We start from the raw sequence: 26,697 nt of genomic DNA on the forward strand, positions 1-26,697 counted from the left end.
TCAATTAAATTTGACACCTCTATTTTTTCTGTAAACCAAATATGGTGCCTGAAAAATAAACTTATAAAATAAAGGTCACTAATCCAAAGGGTGGTGCTTTATTTTTAGGACACAGCTGAGGCACACATGCCCACCAGGGCCACACATGGGATATTTCCAAAAACCGCAGATTCAGGTTTATACATTTTATTTGATTTTCTCTGTTTATATCTGCTGTGTTACAGACTAATATGGATTAAAATTAATTTACTAAAATGTTGACATTCTTAAATTTCACCTCCACTTTGTTAATTCTTAAGGTCAGAAGAGGTAAAGCAAAATTCCTAAAATTTTGTGAAAACATGCCTCTCTCTTTAGAAAATACTTTTTTTTTTTTTTTTGGAAAAATTAATAAACAGGGAATGTAAAATTTCCAAACATGCAGTTTTTTTTCCAAATTTTGAAATATTTTTCTTCCATAAATTATCAACCAAACTTTAATCACTAACATAAGGAACCAACAATCAATTCCAGAAATTATTGGATAAGTTAAAGCATCACAGTAAATTATACAAAGTACAAATACTTACGTTTTTGCTGTGACATCTACATACTGTCCAGGCCTGAAATGTGCAGCATAAGGGGAGTACCTAGATGGAAAAGCAAGAACAATAAAATTATATTCAAAGCACTATTAAAGCCTTTGAGCAAATTACTGCATGTTTGAAATGCAAAACTGGGAAATCCTATAGCAACCATTTTCCCCCCAAAACGGGTATTTGATAAATTAATTTTACACTTAACTGGTTGCTAAGGGCAACTGTTCCATCTTGAACCAGTACAGATAAATCTTCATTTAATCAATGAAAAGTAAAGTGTCACTGTGTTTTTAATTTTCAAAATCTAACAGTAGATATGATATAAGGCAAGTTTACAGTCATCATTTTTTGTTAGTTATCGTGCTTTAAAACAAAGCTATACTCACGTTTTTTTTCCACAAAAAAATAAGATGGGGTCTTATATTATTTTTTTCTCTAAAAAAATGTCTAGGGCTTTTTTTCTAATAAACAGTATGTCCTACTCTATACGGTACCTAGTCCCCCTACTGTTAGGCTGGTAGACTGTACGTTCTCCTGTAGTTAGATCTCCATATTGTATTCCTGTCTTCTCCTCTGTATTTCTATCCCCATACTGTACCCCCCCCCTGCAGTAAGCCCTCCCCATAGTGTAACCATGCTTCCCCCTTTGTTGTTGTTCTCCTATAGAGTATACACTCCCCCTTGGCAGGTAGTCCCCATACTTTATACCTCCCTCCCCCCTCTGTGTACCATAAAGGATACAATGTACCTTACTGTGCATCTTCTTACCAGTCCGGCCTCCCTGCAACTTGTCTTAAACAAGTGGGGGCGAAGCATAACTCTCTGTAAGGACCACCGCTGCAGGTCATTTTACCCCCGAGTTGTGATGACGTCACGACTGAAGGGGAAAATGCCTGTCCCGGCTGATGGAGTGGCCGCTCAGCCAATCAGTGACAGAGTGGCCAGTCCATCAGCCGGGTCTTGACACCTTGGAGATTCTGCAGCCCGGCGGGGGTCCCACAGCCGTTCCTGATGATCACCTCGGGCATGGGGAGAGGTAAGTTGTTACTTGAAATCAATTAGCCCCCTTCCCCTGCAGACTGCTGGCTTTTAGAAAATGCTGGACTTCTCCTTTAACTAAGGCTTATTTTTGGAGTAGGGCCTATATTTCAGGTCTACTCCAGAAAGCCTGCAAAATTAAGCTAGGTCTTATTCTCTGGGGGTGTGTATTTTCTCAGAAGCACTGTACTTGAAATGTAAGTCCAATCTTTTCATTTTGTGCTGGTTGAAAAAAAAAAAAAAAATGAACAAAAAAAAAACAAAAACAAAAAAACAAAAAACAAAACACACGGCCAGTACAGAGAGTAGCAGGTCAATGTGTCTGTCAATCACATGACTGCATTTTCTGTGAGTGTACAGCTGACCGGGACTTCTTGTCCTGTCAGGAGACTGTGCCTGAATTTCAAGTAAGTACAGCTTTGTTTTAAAACATAAAAATGACATAAAAATGTAAAACATGCTTTATTTCACATCCCCTTTGATTTCGCTTTTGAAAGTTCTAATGACAGTCACACTTTAAAACAACTCAGGATTTTTTTTAGCTTATATACAAACAAATCACTTAAAAGGCATTTGTGTACACCGTGGAGGATATTTAAGAAAGGGTGTAAATATCACAGCTCCACTTTTGTTCTACCAGAGCTGAAAGCTGAGTTGTGATTGGTTTCTGTGGGCAGTTTACACCAGGTGTATATTTACACCCTTTCATAAATATGGCAAGCATAGGTTGTCTGGCATCTTGATTCCTATTTTATCCTCAGATATGGTTTTCTATTGCAGTCTTCATTTCCCATGATACCTCTGAATTTGCAGAGACACAGGGTGCAAAATCTCATCACTACACTTGCTTAGAATCCTAAGTGCAGCAAGTTATACATTGGAGACATAGAACTTTTATACCCTAACCCACTATATAAAGGACCATTTGAGATACAGGTTTTCCCTCACTCCTTTTCTTTGTTAGCAGTTTCACACAGGAGAGCAATGTAAGGCTCTATCTCATTTGACACTAACAAATATCCTCAGAGAATAGGCAGGCAGTGTTTGCATGTTATTTCTTTAATCTGAGCTGCCAGTTTAAGTTTTTGCAAAAGGTGGATAATTTCTTTTCCTCCATTTCTGGATGTTAACTGATACCTGCTGCACGTCATGGGCATAGTTACTAAGTTTGTGACATAATGGTATAGAATGGAGTGGGAATTACTTGCTTTCTAAGACCTATAAATTAGGGCTGTGGAGTCAGAGTTGGAGCTAGTTTTGGCTGGAGTCGGGGGAAAAAAGGAACAGATTCCAGCTTTACATTTTTTAAAAAAAATTTAATAATTGAGTTTTCATATGACTTTTATAAATGTACCTCATGAATATATTTTATGTTGTATCAATCTAAGGCACTTACTTATAAAAAGCAGAAAAACACTTTAGTTACATACATTTAGTTACACAGGGTGAAGACATTCCTCCATATATCAGTAATAAAGCACTGGCCCTATTAGATAAGGGTGGTCGGGAAAAAGTTGGCGGTCACTATTTGTCAGTTTGTTTCTAAGCTGTGTGTGTGTGTGTGTGTGAGGGGGGGAATCTGTCCTATTCTCTTCCTGGATGCTGGAAGATTGTATATGAGCAACAGAGTAACATGAAGATATCCTGTGTAATATAGAGAAGTAGTATAGCAGTAACCTCTGTCCTCAATGTGTTGTTTTCTCTCTGGGAAAAGATTGTGTTTTTCACCAGTGTGCCATGGCTGCAGCAGGTTGTGTGTGTGTGTTTCTTTGGTGTGCCATGGCTGCAGCAGTGTGTGTGTGTGTGTGTGTGTGTGTGTGTGTGTGTGTGTGTGTGTGTGTGTGTGTGTGTGTGTGTGTGTAACAGTGCCTTTACACAGAAAGATTTATCGGACAGATTTTTGAAGCCAAAGCCAGGAAGAGACTATAAACAGAGAACAGGTCATAAATGAAAGACTGAAATTTCTCCTCTTTTCAAATCCATTCCAAAAATCTGTCAGATAAATCTCTGTGTAAAGACAGCCTTAGAGAGTGAGGCAGAAATATACTGGGCAACAGTGAAAAATCTAGGGGGAAAAAGGTGTAGTAGGATAATAATATAAAAGTCCTATTTACCAGTCCCCATGCCCCCACAGTGCAGCATCACGGCTCAAGGTCCCCCACCGGGGCTCCCGATCCTGTGATATCATGGTCCTACTCAGCTAATCAGTGAGTGAAGGGGGACACAGCTGCAGTCACCGACTGGCTGATTGGGTAGTTCCTGCGGAGACGCTGACAGAGAGCTGATAAATCTGGGCCTATGCCTGACCTCTATATCACAGGTATCTGACATTGTCAGTTGTCAGTTTTCCTTTGTGTATGCTGAGTATTTAGTTAGAAATATAAAAGATTGTAAGCAGAAAAAGATCACCTGCTCCATCTAGTCTACATGGACTTTTGAGTTGTTCAGGACTGCACGCACACAAAGAGGAGAATCTGTTTTGTATCTTTGCCTTATTCACTCAGAAGTAGCCCCATGATCATGTAGGACATTAGGAAGAAGCTGCTGAGCCAGTTCTACTTTACACCAGGTAAAAAGTGGAAGTCCACAGCTCCAAGTAAAATGTAATGTCTTTATTTAGAAATCCTCTTAAAATCCAAACATAATAAAAAACACGCCAAAACAGCGTGTTTTTTATTGTTATGTTTGGATTATAAGAGGATTTCTAAATAAAGACATTACATTTTACTTGGAGCTGTGGACTTCCACTTTTTACCTATTGCCACCGGAAAATGGCCCGGATCTCTGTTTCCTTCCACCTGCTCCAGACGTAATTGAAGACCAGCACCACTGACTATTGCACACATGGTGAGCTGATTTGCCTTTCTACATTCCTACTTTACACCAGTGTGATAAATAACTCCCTTGTTGTCTAATTGGCCAATTATGAAAGATCTGGAATCGGACTTTAAATCGGAGATCGTCCCTGAAAAATTCAGAAGTCAGAGTTGGAGTCGGAGCTACGGCTTACCAAATCAACAGCCCTGCTGCAAATACCTCTATATTAGGTTTACAGCCCCAACACATTCACAGTAACAGACTACAAATAAAACCATATGTAGGGGGAGTAGGAAGGGATTGCAGAATTAGACTACACAGATTTTATCTGTTACCAACAAGAAACAAGGAAATTTAAAGGACAAAGGACTCCGGGGTCTGATAAAAAAAAAAAAAAAATTACCAAATACACAAGGGATCATGTATACGTTTTGTGTAGTAAGGGTTTGAGCCCAGAACTGCTACTCTCTGACACCCACATGGCCTGTTCTGATCATCAGTTGTTCTCCCCTCACTTCCTGTTTCAGCTGTAGCTCGTACTACATTTCCCAGGGTCCTCTTCCTTGCTTCAGTTATTGTTTGTAACGCCCACTGTACACTCCTTTTCCAGCCCACTCAGTCCTCTTTGTCCCACCCCCTGAATGTTACCACCCCCTTGTGTCACGCTGTATTTTCCTGTGCCCAGCATCACTGCAGGTCTAGTACAGTGTCTGCAAGCCTCCCTGATGCAGAATTCTGGAACCAGCATCTACCAGTATACACAAAAATCACCACATACACCTCAGACTGTTCAGCTTGCATCCACCTGCTCTCTGGTCACTTCCACTCTCCTCCGTTCTGTTGAGGCTGAGGCTGTTCTGGCTTGCATATGTCTCCCCTCCGTTTTTGAGGCTGTTCTAGCTTGCATCCACCTCCCCTGGCCTCTGTGCTGGTCTCTGCTGAGGCTGTTCTGTGATGCAATCACCTCCCCTCCCCTCTCCTCCGGGCTGTTCTGTGGCTGTTCTCTCCAGCAGCCATCCCCCCTCCGTGAATCTTTCTCCCCTCTCCTCTGTTCTCAGAGGAGACTGTGAATGTTTTCCCCCAGCTTCTTCCCCTGTTCTGAACCCCTTTATAAGACAATATGAACACAGAGCTGTTGCTAGCACTGCAGTATATACTTGTGCTAGTAACCGCTCTGTACACCATGTGACCGGGCTGGAAATCACATAAGAGCCAGGGAAAGGCTGTCGGCAGTGGGAGCTGATAGGAGCAGGAGAGAGGGAGGGAGTTGCCGTGCTGGAGCCTGTGTGCACGTCTGGCCAATCAACGTCCAGGCGGCCTTACTGCAGCTGCATAAACACCACCCAGATAATGAAGGAGGTGTCTCCGTCCCTGCTCAAGCACACCTCGGATAGTAACGTGGATGGCAACGTAACGAATGAAGATGGCGGCTGTGATCGTGACGAAAGCAATTATTGCTGAACTACAGAACTTCCGGTGGCAGAGAAGGGGGTGAAAAGTTAGGTAAGATGCAGGAATTAGTTACTGATGTATATTAGGCATTTGTCTAACATTGGATTGTGGGCAGGAATTAAAATAATAGTGTTGGGCCGGACTTCTTTAAAGAAAAATTTACCATTTCTTTCAATGCCTTACCTGGTTTGAGGATGGCATTGTCTGACACTTTGAATATGCTGATTTTCTGCTTAGGTGGGACTCCAGCTTCTCTGTAAAACTCCAGTATAGATTTCTGGTTTCTGTGAAATGGGAGAAAAAACAAACAAAAAACACCATAACCTACTGTTTTTAAACTAATATTATTTTCAATATTAGTGACCTGAAACAAAATTGTAAACGCACCAGCACTTTTCTAGTGTAAAAACTGTAGCCTTTTATTAAATACCATTAAAATCAGTCATAGTAGTTACAGTATGACTTAACACATACATAGGATGGATAAAACCAAGGAGTTTTGGACAGTATTTGGCCTTTCTCCTAGGTAACACACATTTGTGCACAACGTTAAGACATACAAACCATCTCCCAACCTAGGGCTTTGTTGCCACACTTGCATTTTTTGCAAATAGCAATAAAATTGTGCAGATTTTACTCCTGCTTCACTGAAATGGCAACTAAAAATGGGATGTGCAAACACTAACAACTAATAACTTCACCAATCTTACGAGTAAACCTTATTATAAACATGTGCTCACAATTCCAGAGATCCATGAAGGTCTTTATGCAGTTCCGTCAGCATGGCATTACCTCAGGTCCCAAGTCCCCAGAGTCTTAGAATTACTGCTGCTTATGTGCATTTATGTTCTAGGAGGTACCTCTATAAACACTCCAAGAACTCACAATACAGTGAACTTTATTTAGTATAGTATATCAATACAGACTGTCCAAGAAAAACTAAAAGTAGAAAGCAGGTTGCAGTCAGCTCACCCTTGTATCTTGTGCTTAGTCTTCTGTTTGTGTGGTGGTATCCTGGGAAGGAGCAGGTAGATGAAAAACACCTGGTGCCAACAGGTGGAAGCAGGAGTCATAAGATAATGGATTGTCCACCTCTTCAGTTGAATAAAAGTTGAATCTTTATTTCAACATCTTTAAAATGAATGACAAAACAATAAAAAATGCGCTGAGGCGTTTCAGGACGTAGTCCCTTAATCATGATTAAGGGGCTACGTCCTGAATAGCGTTGGCGTATGTTTTTATTGTTTTGTCATTCATTTTAAAGATGTGAAATAAAGATTCAACTTTTATTCAACTGGAGCGGTGGACAATCCATTATCTTATGTCCAAGAAAAACACTTGCTATACTGTACCTTAAATCTCTTCATGGATTAAAGTTCTGCAGCGGGATACTGAGCCTATGCAACTGGCATTGGAAAAAAAAAATCCTAATCTCGTGGAAAGCAATTTAGTTGGCTGTCTAGGGTGTCACACTTGGATAATCCCATTTATTAGGACTGGTCACATAAAAATATATTTATCCGATCCCATGTTAACACACAACATGCTGTATCTGAGGGTACTTAAACAGAACATGCAGCTGCTATCTACACAAAGATATAAATGCAGAAGAAGAATAACCCAAAATATCAGAGGAATAAGATGACATGTATAGTAGGGATGCTATACGCAAATACTGGACAGTGTATTATTCCCAATAACAACACAGTAGGAATTGTCACCTCACGGCAGGTCATGCCAGGTTACTCAATAGTTTTCACTGTGACAATGTTTCCATAGGGCCATGAATTACTCAACCAATGCACAGGAATAAAGTAGACACAGTGATCTGGAAAGTACAAACCAATAACACCAGAAACTGTTAGAAGCAGAGACAAAATCTAATCCAGTAAATGCAGTGTACCAAAGTGTACCAAACATAGTACAGGGAGGCGGAGAGGGGAAGCTATGGCCATTACCTATTGTGAATGGCATTATCCTGTCTTACTTATAAACTGTCACCTTTCACTGTAATATTGTATGTATTAATAACTGTGGAGACCACTGAACAGTGATCTATATATAACAGGACGTGTAAGCCTATATTAAGCCTCGTTGCCAGAATGAGTATTGCAAGATTTCAGGATTATTTTATAATACATAGGTAGGAAAATTAGAAAGAACATTCTTAAAAACAATCCAGTGTGCGTGTGTGTGTGAGATTATATATATATATATATATATATATATATATATATATATATATACACACACATGCATACAGTGGTACCTTGGTTTAAGAGTAAGGCTGCATTCCCACGTTCCGTGATCCTGACGGATCAAGGACGTGGAATGCATGTACCGGAGTCTCCCCGCGCCCGGACAGCATCTGTAATTAGATGCTGGGAGCGGGCAAGACTGTATTCATAAGCACCGTGCTGTAGTAACAGCACCGCGCGGCTGATTCATTACAGCGTGGCGCTTATGAATACAGTCTCCCCCGCTCCCAGCATCCAATTACAGATGCTGTCCGGGCGCAGGGGGGACTCTGGTACATGCATTCCACGTCAGATCACGGAACGTGGGAATGCAGCCTAACTTGGTTTAAAAGCGTTTGGTTTAAGAGCTCACAGTTTTTCAAAACTGTGACTTGGTGTAAGAGCATTGCCTTGGTTTAGTAGCTCCTTGTACTGGGTGGGAACACGAGTGAAAGAGAGGCATGGTCTGCATAGCGGGGTCTACAGCACTGTACTCTGACCCAGGAGGTCTCCCTCACCTTCCAAATTATAGCAGATCCACTTCAGGCTGGGGCTTGCATCAGGGGACAGGACTGTGGAGGTAATCTCTCCATTGCTGTAACCCCTCTCTCCCTGGAGTCTCTGTCAGTCCTGATTGGTCCATGATGAACACACACCCTTTGCCCATTGCTGTCATGTGACCACACAGACCTCTGACAGCAGCCCTGCTTCTCTATTCTAGCCTGTTGTACTTCACTACTGCATTATGGGGATGTGCAGCTCCACCCTATACAACTGCTCTACAAACTGCTGCTGTGTTATCAGGTTTGTGCACATAGTATACATTATACTCCAAATGCTGATTGCTATACTGTACAGTAACTTATAATATTACATATTCAGCTGTTTCTCATTGTTTCATCTGTTCAAAATGTTATTCAGAATGAAAAAATTATTTTTGGGGTGTGGAACCAATTGTCTGCATTTCTATGATTTCTTATGGGAAGATTTGCTTTGGTTTAAGAGTGGATTTGGATTACAAGCATGGTCCCAGAACGGATTATTCTCGTAATCCAAGGCACCACTGTGTGTGTGTATATAGTTACTGATATTGTTACTATGAAATAAAAATCACTAAATTTTTCACTATTTGGATGTGTTGCAACTTCTTGGGATATCTATTGAGAAGACGTGGATTCAATCTTCGTTGCTGGCACTCCTGCACAAGGTCTGAGAGTGCACTCCACTGTGAACTTTATATATATATATATATATATATATATATATATATATATATATATATATATATATATTACTTTTCTTACATAGAACATAAAACATTTTTTTTTTACCTAACCACACTCCCCGAGGGCCCTCCTGTGGCTCCTTTGCGCTCTCACAACCATTTCTGAAACCCCTTTCGTCTCAGCAGTGAAAGCCAGCTTAGCCAATCAAGGGCTGCAGTGTTGGCTGAGTAGGCTGTCAATGCTAAGACAAAATAGTTTCTTTCAAATCAATTTGTGTCAGAAAGTGCTAGAGATGAGTAAATTACTTCCAGGCATGACATACAGCAACTGATAAGTAATGGAAGACTTGAGATTTTTATATGGAAGTAAATTATAACTCTCTGGCACTTTCTGGTACTGGTTAATTTAAAATATTTTTTAATGGCTGATCCAACAGCTATTCTACTAATGAAAATTACTGGATAATCACATTACATGGAACTTTTTAAAGATGTATACATGGTTTATTAGTATTTCAATACTTACATAAAAAGATGATACATTTTTTCCTCCTATGGTGAGAGTAGCGCTTTTTTCTTTAGCATTCTCTTTTGGTGTAAATTTAATCACATGACAGTCTTGGACCTATGAGAAAGTTGAACACTGGGCTGTAATAAGATAAATACTTTAAATAAAAAAGAAGCAGAATAACATGATAACTGCTCTGTCTGTTCACACATGATAGTTGTGGTGTATGCTTGCAATGAAGCTGAACATAGCCATAGAATTCTATTGTGGTCTTTTGGAAAACATCTAGATTATTATGCCTTCTCCCCCTTTTATTCTGTATTGAAAACACAATTAACTATATTTCTAAGTATAGTTAATTAAAATACTAAATAACACACAATGCCAGTGCTCTGTTGTGGTTATATATTAGTGATTACCTATTACCTATTTGATTCCTTGGGCGCTCTATATCATTACTGTTATGGCCAGGATCAATGACTACAGCACCTCTTCATAGTCTGAAGTAGTCTGAAAGCTCATATCTGTCTCATGAGAAATGAAAACTAACACCTTGTATACCAATGTGTAATGTGTATTGCATGTACAAAGAAGTACCACACAATGGAAACCAACAAGGTGTGGTTTTAAAGGACAACTCCCGCGGGACTCCAAAAAAAAAAAAAAACACAGACACACACAGACACCATACTCACCATCTCTCCGGTGACGATCGCCACTCGATTCGCCCGCCGTCCGCCTCTCCGTCGCCGCCGTCCGCCATCCAGCGATGTCTCCGACTTCCGGGTCCAGGGGATGGAAAAGGCTGCCAGTGCGCTTGCGCACCGGCAGCCTTTTCATTGGCTGGAGCGCATCACATGGCTTCCAGCAAGCTCAGCCAATCAGGGCTGAGCAAGCTGGAAGCCATGTGATGCGCTCCAGCCAATGAAAAGGCTGCTGGTGCGCATGTGCACCAGCAGCCTTTTCATCCCCATTCACTTTGCATGAAGACGCCAAGGAGGAAGAAGACCCGGACCGCCCCTCGGCTCTGACGTATTCGTCACCAGATGCCGCCCCGGAGAAGAGGACCGTGACGATCGTAATAGGTAATGTATACATTCTTTAACTTCCGGGGTGGGGGGTCGGGGGTCCGAAAGTGGGGGAAAGGGGGCCAGGCCGGGTATTTAACCACATTACAAAGTTATATAACTTTGAAATGTGTGTTAAATGAGCAAAAAAAAATTTTTGTGGGAGTTGTCCTTTAAGATTACTGTGGTTTCCAACAGAGCTGTGGAGTTGGAGTAAGGAAAAAAAATGTACAGACTCCAACTCCACCTTTACAAAAATCTTTAAAAACTTTATAATTGATATATAAGATATGACATGATATATATGAATTTTATAAATTTTCCTCATGAATATTTTTTATGTTGTATCAGTCTAAGGACCTTATTTATAACAACCAGAAAAACACATACATTTAGTTCCCTCCATATATCGGTAATAAAGCGCTGGTCCTATTAGATAAGGGGGGAGGGGGTCTGAGAAAAGTCGGCGGTCACTATTTGGCAGCTTGTTTCTGAGCTGGAAGAGTCCATTGTGTGGGGGGAGATCTGTGCTGTTCTTTTCCTAAATGTTGGATGATTATATATGTGTAATATGAAGATATCCTGTGTAATATACAGAAGAAGGAGGAAAAGCCATAAGTAGTGTAGCAGTAACCTCTCCCCTCAGTGTGGTGTTTTCTCTCTAGGAGCAGATTGTGTGTTTTTCTTCAGTGTGCTATGGCTGCAGCAGACTGTGTGTATGCGTGTGTGTGCGTTCTTTGGCGGAAGCAGGCTGTGTGTGCGCGCTATAGCTGCAGTAGGCTGTGTATGTTATGGCTGCAGTAGGCTGTGTGTTTGCGCTATGGCTGCAGCAGGCTGTGTGTATGTACTATGGCTGCAGAAAGCTGTGTGTGGCAGCTGTGTGTGCACGCGCTATTGCTGCAGCAGGTTCTGTGTGTGTGTGTGTGTGTGTGTGTGAGCGATATGGTTGCAGCAGGCTGTGTGTGTGTGTGTGTGTGTGTGCTATGGTTGCAGCAGGCTGTGTGTGTGTGCTATGGCTGCAGCAGGCTACATGTGTGTGTGCAAAGGTTGCAGCAGGCTGTGTGTGCGCTATGACTGCAGCAGGCTGCGTGTGTGTGTATGTACCATGTCTGCAGTAGGCTGTGTGCGCGCTATGGCTGCAGCAGGTTGTGTGCGTGTGCTCTGGATGCAGCAGGCTACGTGTGTGCGTGTGTGTGTGTGTGTGTGTGTGTGTGTGCGCGCGCGCGCGCGCGCGCGCTATGGCTGCAGCAGGCTGTGTCTGTGTGTCAGTGCTATGGCTGCAGCAGCCTGTGTGTGCGTGCGTGTGCTATGGCTTCAGCAATTTGTGTGCGCGCCATGGCTGCAGCAGGCTGTGTGTGTGCGCTACTGTATGGATGCAGCAGGAAATCATAATAAAGTAGTCATATTTACCTGTCACCGTTCATGGTCCCACTTAGAGATGCCGCTCAGACAATCAGTGAGTAAGGCGGGACACAGCTGCAGTCACTAAGTGGCTGAGCGGGTAGTTCCTGTGGGGCCATGATTATTCAGGAGTACAGACACTGACAGAAAGCTGATAAATCTGGGCCTATGTCTGACCTCTATGTCACTATGGCTGACCCCTCTATATCTTTTTCTCTGTGTATGGTGAATATTTAGTTAGAAACATAGAAGACTGTCAGCAGGAAAACACTGGGGGTTCCCGACTGCACGTGTTTTTTTTCCCCCTGCACTTACTACTGCATCAAAGCTTCACTTCCTTGATAAAATGGTGATGTCACAACCCGACTCCCAGAGCTGTGCGGGCTGTGGCTGCTGGAGAGGATGATGGCAGGGGGATGCTCAGTGTCCCTCCAATGCCCTGTGTACCTCAGTGTCCCCCTGCCATTATCCTCTCCAGCAGCGACAGCCCGCACAGCTCTGGTTAGTCGGGTCGTGACATCACCATTTTATCCAGGAAGTGAAGCCTTGATGCAGTAGTAAGTGCAGGGGAAAAAGCACTATGTGCATTTCCCGTAATAAGTGTATATTGGGGATTTGTAGAACTTTTTTGGGGCAATACAATACTTTAATAAAAATTCACCAGACCTCCTTTAAATGCACCCCACTGACTTTAATGGCGTCCATCGGTTTTTATCATGGAGTCTGACCTTTTTTTTCTGTGAAAAAAATAATGCTGCAGGATGTAGAATTCTGCTTGGCATTTCCAACAAAATCTGCAACATATGCTTTAAATCGAATCTCAGACTCAAATGTGAACCAGTCTGAAACATGTAAATATGACCTCAATAATGAAGCAGTTTGTTGCCTTTACAATGCAGGGTAGGCTATTACTACAGAATCATGCAGAGAGACTCTTGTGTATGCCTTGTGCATACTTGCTGCAATTGATGTGACATTTATGGGATGTCTGCTATATGGATTCCTTGTTTCTCTCTGATACGGCTCTCCTAGTGCAGCAGAGATTACCCAGGATTTACATGACTGCAGAGGGTGGAGTCTAATCAGTGCACTTCCTCTGGGTTCCATCTAATTGCAGCAAATGATAGATCAGTGACATGGAACTATATGTACTCTTATATGCAAAGACAAATTATGAAACTGCATTATGAGTAATTTTCTAATACTATGTTTCAATTACTCAATATTTTAGTTATTAACAAGTGAGAGGGATTAGGGAAAAGTACAATAATTAGGGAAAGTATAATAAAGAGGAAACCAAATAAGCCATGGTTGCTGTCCAGTGCCATAAGCAGACAATAAGCACTTTTTATAGAATAGGTTTACTATCCATAGGGAAACAATAAGGCTGCATAGATCACCCACTAAACACGATGTCAGCAGTTTTCTCTACTGACAGAACACTGGAGCTGTGAACGGCTCCAAGAAGAGCAGCCGCAGAAACTGATTTCCCAGCAATATCTTTCCCCTATTACCAGAATCATTCCAGCTCAAAAAGGCATTGATTTGTGAAACAGAAATTTTGTAATAAAACTGTGATAATGCATTTCCCTAATGTTAAATGAAAGGATCATCAAAGAATTAAAAAGATAAATAAAAATGTAACATGAACATACAGGTAGGGGGCACTGTTGCTATAAAGGATATTCTCACACATAATTTTGTTTTGGATTTAACCAAATGTGACAAAGCACGATTACAGATACAGTATCTCTGAATTAAAACAGGAATAAAATATGAAGCTGGGTAACAATAGAAGATTTCACACTTCCATTTCCCAGAACTCGTGTGCAGCAGCATTCACTGAGAACTTGCCAGACTAAATCTGACTGCCAATCATTTACAGCAGGAGAAGTCTCAGGCACAGACTATGCAAAGCAGTTTTCCATCTTGCAGTAAACAAATAAAGAGTGTCACTTCTAATTAGAGATGACTTTAGAAAACTTTGTTTAGTTATTTTTTCATTGTGATGAGCAATGTAATCACCTTTTGTTTCAATCACATCCACAGTAGTCACTGCTGTCAACACGGTCACAAGGAGTAAAGGAACACCTGAGCCTCTAACTACTTACTGTACTACTGCTAAATTCTCAGACTACTCTCAGTGGATATGGGTCACCATATCAATCAAAAATAATTAATCCTTGCCATATATCATTCTAATCATATATAAATGTATTCACATATTTTTTATAACATATTCTACTATTAGTTTGTTTTTACACTTTAGAAAAATCACCCACCAACTTACACTTTTAGGCTATGTTCACACTGCGTATGATTCCGTCCGTAGATCGGGCGTGGGAAAAATCGACATGCGACCGGATGCGTACGAACCGCGAACATACGCCCGCAGTACAGTTATGCTTCCCTAGCTTGTTTCGAAGCGATCTGAGGCAGGTCATTTACTTGGAAATCTTCGCCCAGCCCCGTAAACCACACAGAACCTTTTGGATCGAAAAATCAAGTTCAATTTGGCTGAAATAATTACTTCGTTCGGGACCGCATGGAAATCCACGGCCGTGAGTTTCAACATTTCCGTCCTCAAACAATGGTCTTGTTCATTTTTCACGGCGCCGTATACGATCCGGCCGTAAGCTCATACGTAGTGTGCACTGTGCGGGCGTATATCGTATACTTTCAAGTGAACGCATCAACCTAAACACTATGTGCGTATATTCGCGGTTCGCACTACGGACGGAATCATACGCAGTGTGAGCATAGCCTTATTGATTTTTTTTGTGCCTACAAGCAGACTGAATGGCTCCTGAGATTTTAACATTTATTTTTTTTTTCCTTATTTATTTCTACCTTACAAAAAATTGCACCACTTTACTTTGGAATACATGTATTGCATTTTCATTACTGCACGTGGCATTGTTTGTGTGGTTATCACCATGTGATAAGTTGATTTCATCTTTTAAATGTATACTGATCAGTAGAAGGTTACTGTATCAGGTTGTAGGTTCCAGGGACCAAGTATATTGGTTTGGTCTCTATAGTGAAATATTTTAAGTGTTTTTAATCGGATTTAGGGACCTGGTTTGTTCTGATTTTGTTACCCTTGCTATTATTAATAAAGATTGATATATTTTTCATACCTGTTGTGTGCTTTATTTGTAAATAACATAACCCTTCTTTTTCTTTGTATTTATAATGGACTGTCCCTGGAGCCACCTGTGATATCAATGGGAGACAAAAACGTCGCGCACTGGTGTGTCATTAAACACGTTTTTTCAACTTTATCTCTGGATGTGCTGTCTCCTACTTCATTACTGGATCTTCTACCACCCTGGGCCAGGGTGTAGAGACGGGCACCCACCTCAACCATACTGGGTTTGTGCTGTTGTACAACATTTTGCTTCCTTCCATCAATGGGAGACAAAAAGACGCAGAGCTAAATTCAACTCAGCATCACTGTGTCCTGCTCTCACTATCCCCTTGTCAAACCAGGCAGCAATAGTGGGATAGAGTGATGCTGAGCTGAATCAGCCAGGTGAGAAAAACGCTTTAACATTAACCCTTTACAATGGAATACTATATGTTGTATACAAGCGTTACAGAGTCTTTGTTTATATATTACAGCAGTAAGGGAAGTCACTGGCCCCACTGCTGCCACCAAAGTTTGTGTCAAGAACTGCAGGGTTCTGATTATGTGCGGCCACTCCCCAGTGTACTGAATGTACTTTTTAGAACATACACATGTGGCATGGCAACCTTGCCACAGAGTCATACAATGTTGTCAACATTGGAGTTTCTATGTTTTTCCCTTACAATTAACATGTAATGCAAAGACAGTTCCTTTTGTGTTGTCTTTTTTTCTTTTTTTTGTAAGTGTGCTTAGTATGAGACTTGTGGATATGCACAAGTGATATAAAGTGATATAAAGAAAATTATATTGAAGGCAAATACTAAACAAAAGAAAATCACACAAGTTCCTTTGAACTTACTTGTAACATGGTGACTGCATGCTTTTTCCCAGATTTGGTCCATATCGGCATCATACCAAGTTTAACTGCTATTAAACCAACTCTGTTGGAGCCTGTAATACAATCAGGAGTTCTATTAGGATGTAAGATTCAGAAATCATAAAATAGGCCCAGTGAAAGGAAATGTATTAAAAAAAACACTCTACCCTAATCCAATACACTGTGTAACAGGGCCTTAGGGTATGTTCACACTGTGCAAAACACGTTGAACTCTGTGGCGGAGCTTCCTGCCACAGAATCCCGGGGAGCTCTGCCACGGAATTCGGCCTGTTTTACTCAGTGTGAACAGGCCCTAAGGAGGCAAAGCACATCAGAAGGGTTAGAAGAAGGGAGCCCAAGAATTATGTACTACGCCTTACACAGTTCTGCTCCCTCTCAGCCTCCCTCAAATTAAGTTGCTGCTTGCACCTTACATCCTACCTAGGAGTTGGCCATGTTTATTTCAAGTGAATCACAGCAGAATTGCTCACCGTCGACGGACTAGGTCAAATAGTGCCCCTTATTTCGAATATTGCCCTGTTCCTGAGAATTCACATTTTTTTGTCTATCGTAATTAGCAAGTCTGGTGCAATGGAGACGGGCCCAGTGCCTCCAAGGCACCGATTTCATTTCCCTTCGCGTCCCATTACTGTTCATGTATGTAATGTATGTATGTATGTATGTATGTAATCCACTGTGATATAGAGAGGAGAAAAACAAATCTCCCTTTCTGCACTACCATTTCTCCCTAAAGACTTAAAGTGACACTGTCACCCCCTTTTTGCATTCTTACTTCTCTACACAGGTGTAAAGGGTAAATTTAGCAGTTTTCATACCTTATTTTATATCATACATCATGGTGCTTGTTCAAGTAAAAAGTCATCTTTTATCTACTAAAGATTATGCTAAGGCTTCACTGCAGCTGTGCCACTTAGCCCAACCCACAACATAATCGTTGGCCCCGTCCCTCTGTGATGTCACAACATAGGCCAGTCTGTTTCAATGGTCGGCGAGAGGGCAGGGCCTATGTGCCTATGATGCCATGGAGGGGCGGCACCAATGGTGGTACTGTTGGCGGGGCTTAGTGGCGCTGTTGCTGCAAAGCCCCGTCCACTTCTGCAGTTGATAAAAGATCACTTTTTACTTGAACAAGCACCATGACGTATGATATAAATAAGGTATGAAAACTGCTAAAGTTACCTTTTACACCTGTGTAAAGAAGTCAGAATGCAAAAAGGGGGTGACAGTGTCACTTTAATCAGTTATACAAAGTTTTTTTCGTACCTAAAAAGCTCTGTCTATATTGTTCGCACAAGCCAGTATAGATGTTGGTTTAGGTTGTTGGAGCTTCGTGTCAGGTTACTGCTACGTGTAATCAGTAAGTTGGGGATAGCCTGTCTGATCGCGCTCTTGTGTGAGTGCAGCGACTAGATGAATAGATGCTGTGTGAGTGCAGCGACTAGATGAATAGATGCTGTGTGAGTGCAGCGACTAGATGAATAGATGCTGTGTGAGTGCAGCGACTAGATAAGTAGATGCTGTGCGAGTGCAGCGACTAGATGAATAGATCTAGTCGCTGCACTCACACAGGAGCGCGATCAGCCATATTTTCATACAGTTAAACAAAGTTGATTAGGGGCCATTAGTAGTGTCTTTGGGGGCCCAACCTACAGCTACATGCAAATATTATCTGCTTTTTATTATCACTTTCTTTTATTTTAAATGTGAATGTGCAAAAATATATATTTGATAAAATTGAAAAGAAAACAACTTCGGGGAGGGTTCATCTTGATTTAGGGTGCCTTCACACGTACCGTATCGCTGCGTTTTTTACATGAGCGTTTTGATTTTCACATGATTTTCATGTGAAAATCAAAACGCGCATGTAAAAAACGCAGCAAAAACGCAGCGTTAAAAACGCAGCGATACGGTACGTGTGAAGCTACCCTTAGTTCACCTTTTCTACGACGGACCTGTGCGGTGGATTGTTTTGTACAGTAATTTGTAGCTTTTATCAGCACCACAATGCTGGAAGAATTTTCTCCTGTTTCACCCTTCCTTGCAGGGGTGTAGCTAAGGGCTCTAGTCACAAAGTTTAGCTCATGTGTCATTGATGTTTTTGGATCTTCACTCTAAATAGTAGCTCCTACCACTGATACACAATGCCACACGACTCCTTATAAGTGCCCAGTGCTGATGCTCTAGTCATCTCCACCAGATTTGTTTACCTCTCTGCAGAGATGAGGCCTGTATACCTTGCAGCCACTGGCCTCAGCACTAGAAAACACCAGATGACAAGTGATTGGCTACAGGGTATACAGACATATCTTCTCTGCAGGAAGGTACAATAGGTTGAGCATAAAAGCAGAGAGGCAGCACTAAACATAGCAAGTATAAAAAAGGTAAATATAGCATATAGCAGTCATCGCTGTATGCTATACTCAGTGGTTGGAGACTGCTTCAGCCACTGAATTGCTGTATAAAGTTCAGGAAATGGGCAGACACCAGGGGACCGGACCAGTGAAATGTGGGTTGCAGCGCTTGAGCCAGGCAGGTAAAGATGTTATTGTTTTTACCTGCTCCCTCCCCGGGGATTGACAAAAAAAAAGGGGTCCTGACCAGAGTGCCCCTTTAAGACAGATTTCTTAAAAATATGGCTTTCATTTTTTTAAGCAATGAAACATAAAACTATACAAAACCTAACTTCCGTTAGACATTAAGGGATTGAAGGGGTTGTCTGGGGACATAAAAATGTTTTACATATGACTGGGGGCACACTAAAAATAAAAGCTATATCATGCTCGCCAGCTGCCACTCAGACACCGCTTGGTCCCTGCTCATTGCTACCGCTTCCTGGTACCTCAGGCAATGTGGTTTAGCAGCAACTAGCGTCTTAGCCAATCACTGCGCACATACATACACTTGCACATACATGCACTCTCACATAGAAAAAAAGTACTGTATAGATCAAAAGGGCGCCTGTAAGAGGAAATCCTTTAGTCTTCAATGTAATAAAGTCAAATTACAGCACATCAACAGGTAAAGGGGTACTTGGGAGAAATAAACAAACTGTTGCCAGAAAGTTACACAAATTTGTAAATTACAACTATTTAAAAATCTCAAGTCTTCCAACATTTATTAGCTGCTGTATGTCCTACAGGAAGTGGACTATTTTTTCAAGTGTGACACAGGGCTCTCTGCCGCCCAGTACAGTACACTGCAGAGCAGTAGTAAATCCCTTATTGGTTTTGAATTTCTTACAAAAGGATTTCCCATTATGTAATAATGCTTTTATTTGTATACCGCACACAGATTCCGCAGCACTTTACATAGTTATGCCAATTATTGCTCCCTGTCCCCCTTAGGGCTCACAATCTAAATTCACCTATCTGTAGGTTTATGTTTCCTATATAATGCCAAAAGGGAATAAAAAGTTACAGAATCCTCCTGGACGTCCCACTGTGACTTTGACAGAAACAGTTCTATTTCCATTAGCGATTTAATTGAAAAGATTATTTAACAACTTATTTGACACTCCAGGTCTTTTATTTTAGAAGTTCCTGATTTTCTCACCAAGCTTAAATCAATGGGGGATCCCTCTCCTGGATCTATTCTGGTGACTTTAAATGTAAACAGTTTGTTCACACCTAGACTTCATTACAGCAAGAATTTAGTATTTTTTAATGCTTTGAAATGAGTTTTTAGTGCACAGGAAAGGCACCGCTATAGGGGCCAATGTGGCCACCCATTACGCCAATGCATACAGGATTTATCGTATACCATTTTTTTTGTCAGCATGCCAAGATTTGGTTTCATTGATATTTTTTTTCCGTTTGGATTTTTCTTTTTTTTTACATAACAGCAGGACATTAGCTTTCTAGATAGTATGATCAGAATTAATCAAGCAGGAAAGGAGAAGGGGATGTATTCACTAAACCTAGTGACTGTAATGCATTTGGTAAGGGGTCACTACTGATATCACAATTTAGACAACTGGAATAGTTACTGATTCCTCCCAATTATCTTTTAAGTCTCAGCAAATAGTAGCTAAATTTAGGGCTAGAGGATATCTTACTTAGGTAATCAAGACCTTCATCTTAATCCACTTTTGCTCAAAACACACCAAGCAATCTGCCATCATTGGAAAATATTTGGCTGTTCTTTCCCCCAGACTGAGGAATTTCAAACTCCACCTTGTGTGTTACACAAGAGAGCCCATCTTGGTAAAAGCAGATGTTAAAAGCACTAATAAAGTTCATACACAATCTTGTTTGCATTCTAAAACTTTTGGTACATTTTCTTGCCATTCTTGTGGACAGTGCTCAAATATAATATAGGGTGATCATTTAATTCACCCACATTCTGGGGGGAAAATTCCAGTACACAATTACTCTACATGCAATTCCAACTACGTGGTGTTTATTTCCCTGGGGCCTCGACTACGTTGGGGAAACAACCCAGCATGTGCGAGTTTAGATGCAAAAACAAATTATTACCTGTTCTTCATAATTTCTGGCAAAGGGACAGAACATATCACAACATGTTCTTCCATTAAGAGGAGGTAATTTAAACAATGCAAGGGGGAGAGAAACAATGGGGGGGGGGGGGGAGGGCGTAGGCACAGTGTATGTTACAGACCTGTATGTTCCTTCCTGCTTACTCCTCCAGGTAGTCATTGCTGACACCCGCTGTGTTCAGGAGATATAGTCAGGGAAAGAGTGCAGCAGCAGTGTAATCCAACCCACTCCGTGGCCACCACTTTAGCCTATTATAGTCTGAGACTGAACTGTTGAAATTAGAAATTTTACTGTACTAGAGGAATGAAGCAACTATCCGTGTAATTGTATTGGGGAGTCTGGTTGTCTGAGATGTGATTCTGCTTGGGGGTAAAGAAGCTCTGCACATGATTACACTGGGATGGTTACTGGGGGCTTAAAGAGGACCTGTCACCCCCGTGCCGGGTCGACAGGCTCCCGACCCTATGAGGTGGTCAGAGCGGGGCCCGGGGCCGCGGCTATTAGCGGGCACGGCCCGATTGCCGTTGCTGCTAATACAGTAATCAGATGCAGCTGTCAAAGACGACAGCTGCATCCGATTACCGGATGCAGCACTTCCCTGGTGTCTTGTCCCGGAGGAGCGATCTCAGTGTCTGGTGCCGACCGGGGTCTCCGCCAAGATGACGCTGATTCCGACTTAGCACTCAGATGCTTTCGGCTGCAGCAGCCGAAAGCATCCGAGTGACGATCTCATTGATCTTTGCTGTATAACTATACAGCAAAGATCTCAATGAGAGATCAGAGTGTATATACTAGAAGTCCCCTATGTGTAAAAAAAAAAATAAAAAATTATTAGTAAAAAGCCCCCTCCCCTAATAAAAGTCTGAATTCCCCCCCTTTTCCCATGTTTTAAATAAAAGTAAATAAATAAATAAACATGTTTGCTATCGCCGCGTGCGTAATCGCCCTAACTATTAATCACATTCCTGATCTCGCACGGTAAACGGCGTCAGCGCAAAAAAAATCCCAAAGTGCTAAATTGCGCATTTTGGTCGCATCAAATTCAGAAAAAATTTAATAAAAAGCGATCAAAAAGTCGCATATGCGCAATCAAGGTACCGATAGAAAGTAAATATCATGGTGCAAAAAATGACACCTCACACAGTCCCATAGACCAAAGGATAAAAGCACTATAAGCCTGGGAATGGAGAGATTTTAAGGGACATATATTTGTTAACAATGGTTTGAATTTTTTACAGCCCATCAGATAAAAGAAAAGTTATACATGTTACATATCGTTGTAATCGTAACAACTTGAGGAACATGCATAACAAGTCAGTTTTACCCCAGGGCGAATTGAGTAAAAACAAATACCGTCCAAATAAAAGAAATGCGTTTTTTTGTTCAATTTTACCACACTTTGAATTTTTTTCTGGTTTCGCAATTATTTTATGCAAAAATTCAGCCTGTCATTGCAAAGTACAATTAGTGACGCAAAAAATAAGGGCTCATATGGTTTCTAGGTGGAAAAATGCAAGTGCTATGGCCTTTTAAACACAAGGAGGAAAAAATGAAAACGCAAAAAACGAAAAGTGGCTCCGTCCTTAAGGGGTTAAAGGAGAAGTCTAACAAAACGCTTTATTAAAGTATTGTATTCCTCCCCCAAAAGTTATACAAATCACCAATATACACTTATTACAGGAAATGCACATAAAGCGCTTTTTCCCTGCACTTACTACTGCATCAAGGCTTCACTTCCTGGATAAAATGGTGATGTCATGACCTGACTCCCAGAGCTGTGCGGGCTGTGGCCGCTGGAGAGGATGATGGCAGGGGGACACTGAGGGACACAGGACACTGGAGGGACACTAAGCATCCCTCTAGCATCATCCTCTCCAGCAGCCACAGCCCGCACAGCTCTGGGAGTCGGGTCGTGACATCACCATTTTATCCAGGAAGTGAAGCCTTGATGCAGTAGTAAGTGCAGGGAAAAAACACTTTATAAGCATTTCCCGTAACAAGTGTATATTGGTAATTTGTATAACTTTTTGAGGGCAATACAATATTTTGATAAAGTATTTTGCCGGACTTTAACTCCTTTAACACAAAAAGTTACCTGATGGGTCATAACATAAATCTGTTGGCTGTGTGTGGTTCAGACGCACTCATGCTTTCCAGTCAGTGTGGTGACCTCTAACCTCCGCATGGCCTGTGTGTGTCCTCACTCCTCCTCAACCTTCTCATGCAGTGTCCAATATCCTATGTCTTCTTGCCTGTGCCCCTGCTAGTTCTTAAATAAATAAGATTGTCCGTCTCTCCCCTATATATATCCATCTCCTCCATATATCCCTCTGTTCTCTCTCTTCTATATCTGTCACTCTATTGCTTCTCTCTCCAATCTATACATCTTACTCCTCACTCCTGCTATATGGTGTACAAATAACAGTTTTGTGCTATACAGTGTAGTTGGTCACATTACTAGTACTACTCTTTAGTGCCCTATAGTATCTGAATGCAAAAAATTATGTAACATTATGTATTCATAATTCTTGGAAAGTTGAGTTACAGCTCACCTACTTGCTCTCATCGCATTTTTATAACTAGGCCAATAACATCAGAGAAAAGGAGAAACGAATGTGATCTTGATCCAAGTTCTGCTTCCAGGTAATAAATGTAATGAATCTTTTTATTTTTAAACTGTACATAGAAGCAGCACCTAAATCAAGATCCCCATTTTTTCTGCTTTTCTCTAAGTGCTGGCTAAGCTCCAGAATGGTTGGGATCACAGGCAGCAGCGCCAGGATAGTATCCCTTCCAACCATTACATTGACGTCTCCCCCCCTGTGCCAATCACTACTCTTGTTGCCCATTAAATCAAGAATTCAGTTCAAACTCCTCACCCACAAATCTACCTCTATATACATCTCCTCCCTCATTTCTATCTACCATCCTTTCCATGTTCTGCTAAATATTTGACATGAACATCTTCTATAATTGGAACCTCTCACTCCGGCCTCCAAGACGTCTCTCATGCTGTACCAGTTCTCTGGAATGCTTCACCAAAAGACATCAGACTTATTTACAACACTCACAGTTTCAAACCGTGCCCTAAAACCGCATACACTTTGCTTCCTGGCTCCAACACTGGTGTCCAAATACTGCTGCTCTGCCCCGGCAATTTCCTGGCCTTAGGGGGGATCTGGGACATGACATTCTAGGCCCGTTCAGCAAGTCATCGGCTGTAGTGGTGTCCCACCTCTGCTGCTGACTGGCTAAGCAGGCCTGGCACGTCATATCCCAGGTCCCCTCTCAGAGAGGCCAGGGACCGAAGCAGCAGTATGCGGTCATCAGCGCCGAAACTGGGGAGGTAAGTGCATGTTATTTTATTTAACCACCCCTTTCCCAGCAGCTGTGAAAAAATGTCTGTCTGGAGTTCTCCTTTAATTCAATAACTAACCTGGTTCCCATGTCTTTATAGGCCAAGGCTCATCCTTCAGAGGACAGAGTTTGCTTGCCGTCATATCATTATATTCCTGTGCAGTCAGATGTTTCATATACTCTTTGTTTTGTTCAGAGAGATGTTCATCCCACCAGGTGTTGGTGCTGCTGTGTCTGACCAGCAGGACACCTGACGTGCGGCTGTGGAGAGACATGCCAAGAATCAACACTAAACATAAAGACATTATTCCAGCATAGCCCCCTAACAGGAATCAACTTTATTGCAAACATAAATTTACAACTTTGGCTGATGTGTACCTACAATGCTACAGTCACTGGCTGATGTCTGCACATGTTATATATGTGCTGTACTGTTTAAAACCAAGATCAGCAATATCACTTTCTTCCTAGTTAAAGTGGGGACACTGTGAAGGGACAGCTGAAAAATGTGCCTATGTGTAAATCAAGGTGAGTTGCAAAGTGAGCAGGCTATGAAGGCCATGTATAAAGAATGTCTCAAATGAAAAATGGAGTTACGCTTGTCCATCAATCAAATTTCTGCTTTATTTTTAATTGGGACTTCAACCCCTTGAGGTCCCACCTATTTGGGGCCAATAGGACGCAGCAATTTATCTTTTATTTTTATCCAATTTAAAGTGAATACTTTTGGTGTTGTAAATACTTTTTAGGGTACGTTCACACTTACAGGATTCGCAGCGTATTTTCTGCTGCGGATCCGCAGCAGATTTAATTTAAATAACTGAACACAGCATCATATCTTCTGCGGATCCTGTAGTTGTGAACGCACCCTTAAAGGGGTTATCCAGCAAGGGAAACATTTATATCCTATAGAAAACAAAGAAGCTGAGCTTACCTCTCCACACCCCCCGATGCCATTCTATGGGTCCCCTGCTGAATGATCCTACCTCATCTTTGGTGAAGGGTGTGTCTTGGCAGTGACAGACCACTCAGCCAATCACTGGCCGCTGGGGTGTCCCATTTCAGTCAGTGATTAGCTGAAGAATCTGTCACCGCTGAAACAAGTCTGTCTCAGAAATGGTGGTGGGTTCATTCAGCGGGAGACCTAGAGACCCACAAAATGACACCAGGGACTATGGAGGGGTTAGCATAGCTTTTTAATTGTTTTCTATATACTTGCGACAATGTATAAAAACTTCTTCCTCGCCAGATAACCTCATTAAGTGTCCATTCACACATACAAGATCTGCAGCAGATATGATGCTGTGTTACATTGTTAGGCTGGGTTCACACTGCGTTTATGCAATCTGTTTTTCATCCGTTTTTTGCAAAAAACGGATGAAAAACGGATTGCAAAAAACGGATGCATTTGTGTGTATCCGTTTTGATCTTTATCGGTTTTTTCCATTGACTTCTATTATAAAAAAACTGATTTTTTTTGGACGGACACAAAAAACGTTGCTGACACTATTTTTTTATCCGTTAAACGTATGCTGAAAACGCAGTGTGAACCCAGCCTTATCTGCTGCATGAAATCTGCAGAAGATTCTGTATGTGTGAATACGGACCCTGATAAGGTACATGAGCCCGCATTACAGTGTACCTGTAAACTATCACCTATTCCTCAGACTGTCTGCAGAAGCAACCATACAACACCTATTGATTGGACATAGACTCTATATACATTCTATGGGCACTGTATGCCATACTCTCCCCTCATTAATCTAACAGCAGAGGGGAGTTTTAGTTACAGGTGGAGGGAGGAATCAGGCTGCCTGCTACGCACAGCCGCTCCACTCCAAGTATGAGGCACCTCAACCAGGTTGTGTGTGGAGGGGCTGCAGGAACAGTCCGTGTACAACAACACACAACCGGTCCGTCGGTAGCGAAGGCTGCAGACAAGTGCCGCACACCTGCATATCCAGGGACTGCCATGCCGCTTGTCACTCACCCGTCCCCCGCAGCACAGCTCCGGCCAAGCCGCACACAGAGGAGCCGCCATCCCAGCTTCGCCGCCATGGCCATCCAGAGAACTAACACAACAGGTAACAGCTACACTAGCACGAGAATCCTGTCCTCTGAGGAGGCATGAGAATGTCACTACTCTCTTCCTGTCCAGCACTCTACTGCTCCGCCCGGGAACAGAAGCACTACAACAAAGGTTCCGTCTGCTCTCTGGCTCTGCTATGCTCTGTGTAATGGGATAAACCGATGGCATAACAAACTAAAGAGCTCCCAAGGTTATATAAAATAACCACGTGTCCAGCAAACACAACTCCCCCCCCCCCCTCAATACGTTGTGGTGTTAGGTTCAATATAGCTGCATCTGTGTACTGATACATCGTCTCTCTCCTATTCTTGTAGAAGCTAAAGGGTTTTCTGTCAAGTCCCTCTTTTCCCCCATAGTAGGAAATAGGCATGCATAGTGAATGAACCAATTGACTTGCTTAGTAA

The 26,697-nt window shown here is 41.9% G+C and overlaps 1 protein-coding gene across 1 annotated transcript; it reads right to left on the reverse strand.

Annotated features, from left to right (window-relative positions):
• Nucleotides 1-6,068: 6,068 nt before the first annotated feature.
• On the reverse strand, nucleotides 6,069-26,383 carry LOC138775204 (large ribosomal subunit protein uL3m-like; the record flags this gene model as incomplete). The annotated part of the gene is made up of 6 exons (XM_069955845.1): nucleotides 26,195-26,383; nucleotides 24,284-24,465; nucleotides 16,313-16,404; nucleotides 9,874-9,972; nucleotides 6,858-6,928; nucleotides 6,069-6,169 (listed from the first exon to the last, which is right to left on the reverse strand). Coding segments are annotated over exons 1-6 (619 nt in total), but the record flags the coding sequence as incomplete, so codon positions are not given.
• Between the last annotated feature and the right edge of the window lie 314 nt (nucleotides 26,384-26,697).

The sequence above is a fragment of the Dendropsophus ebraccatus genome, unplaced genomic scaffold (assembly GCF_027789765.1).
Source record: "Dendropsophus ebraccatus isolate aDenEbr1 unplaced genomic scaffold, aDenEbr1.pat pat_scaffold_1403_ctg1, whole genome shotgun sequence".
Classification (NCBI taxonomy): domain Eukaryota; kingdom Metazoa; phylum Chordata; class Amphibia; order Anura; family Hylidae; genus Dendropsophus; species Dendropsophus ebraccatus.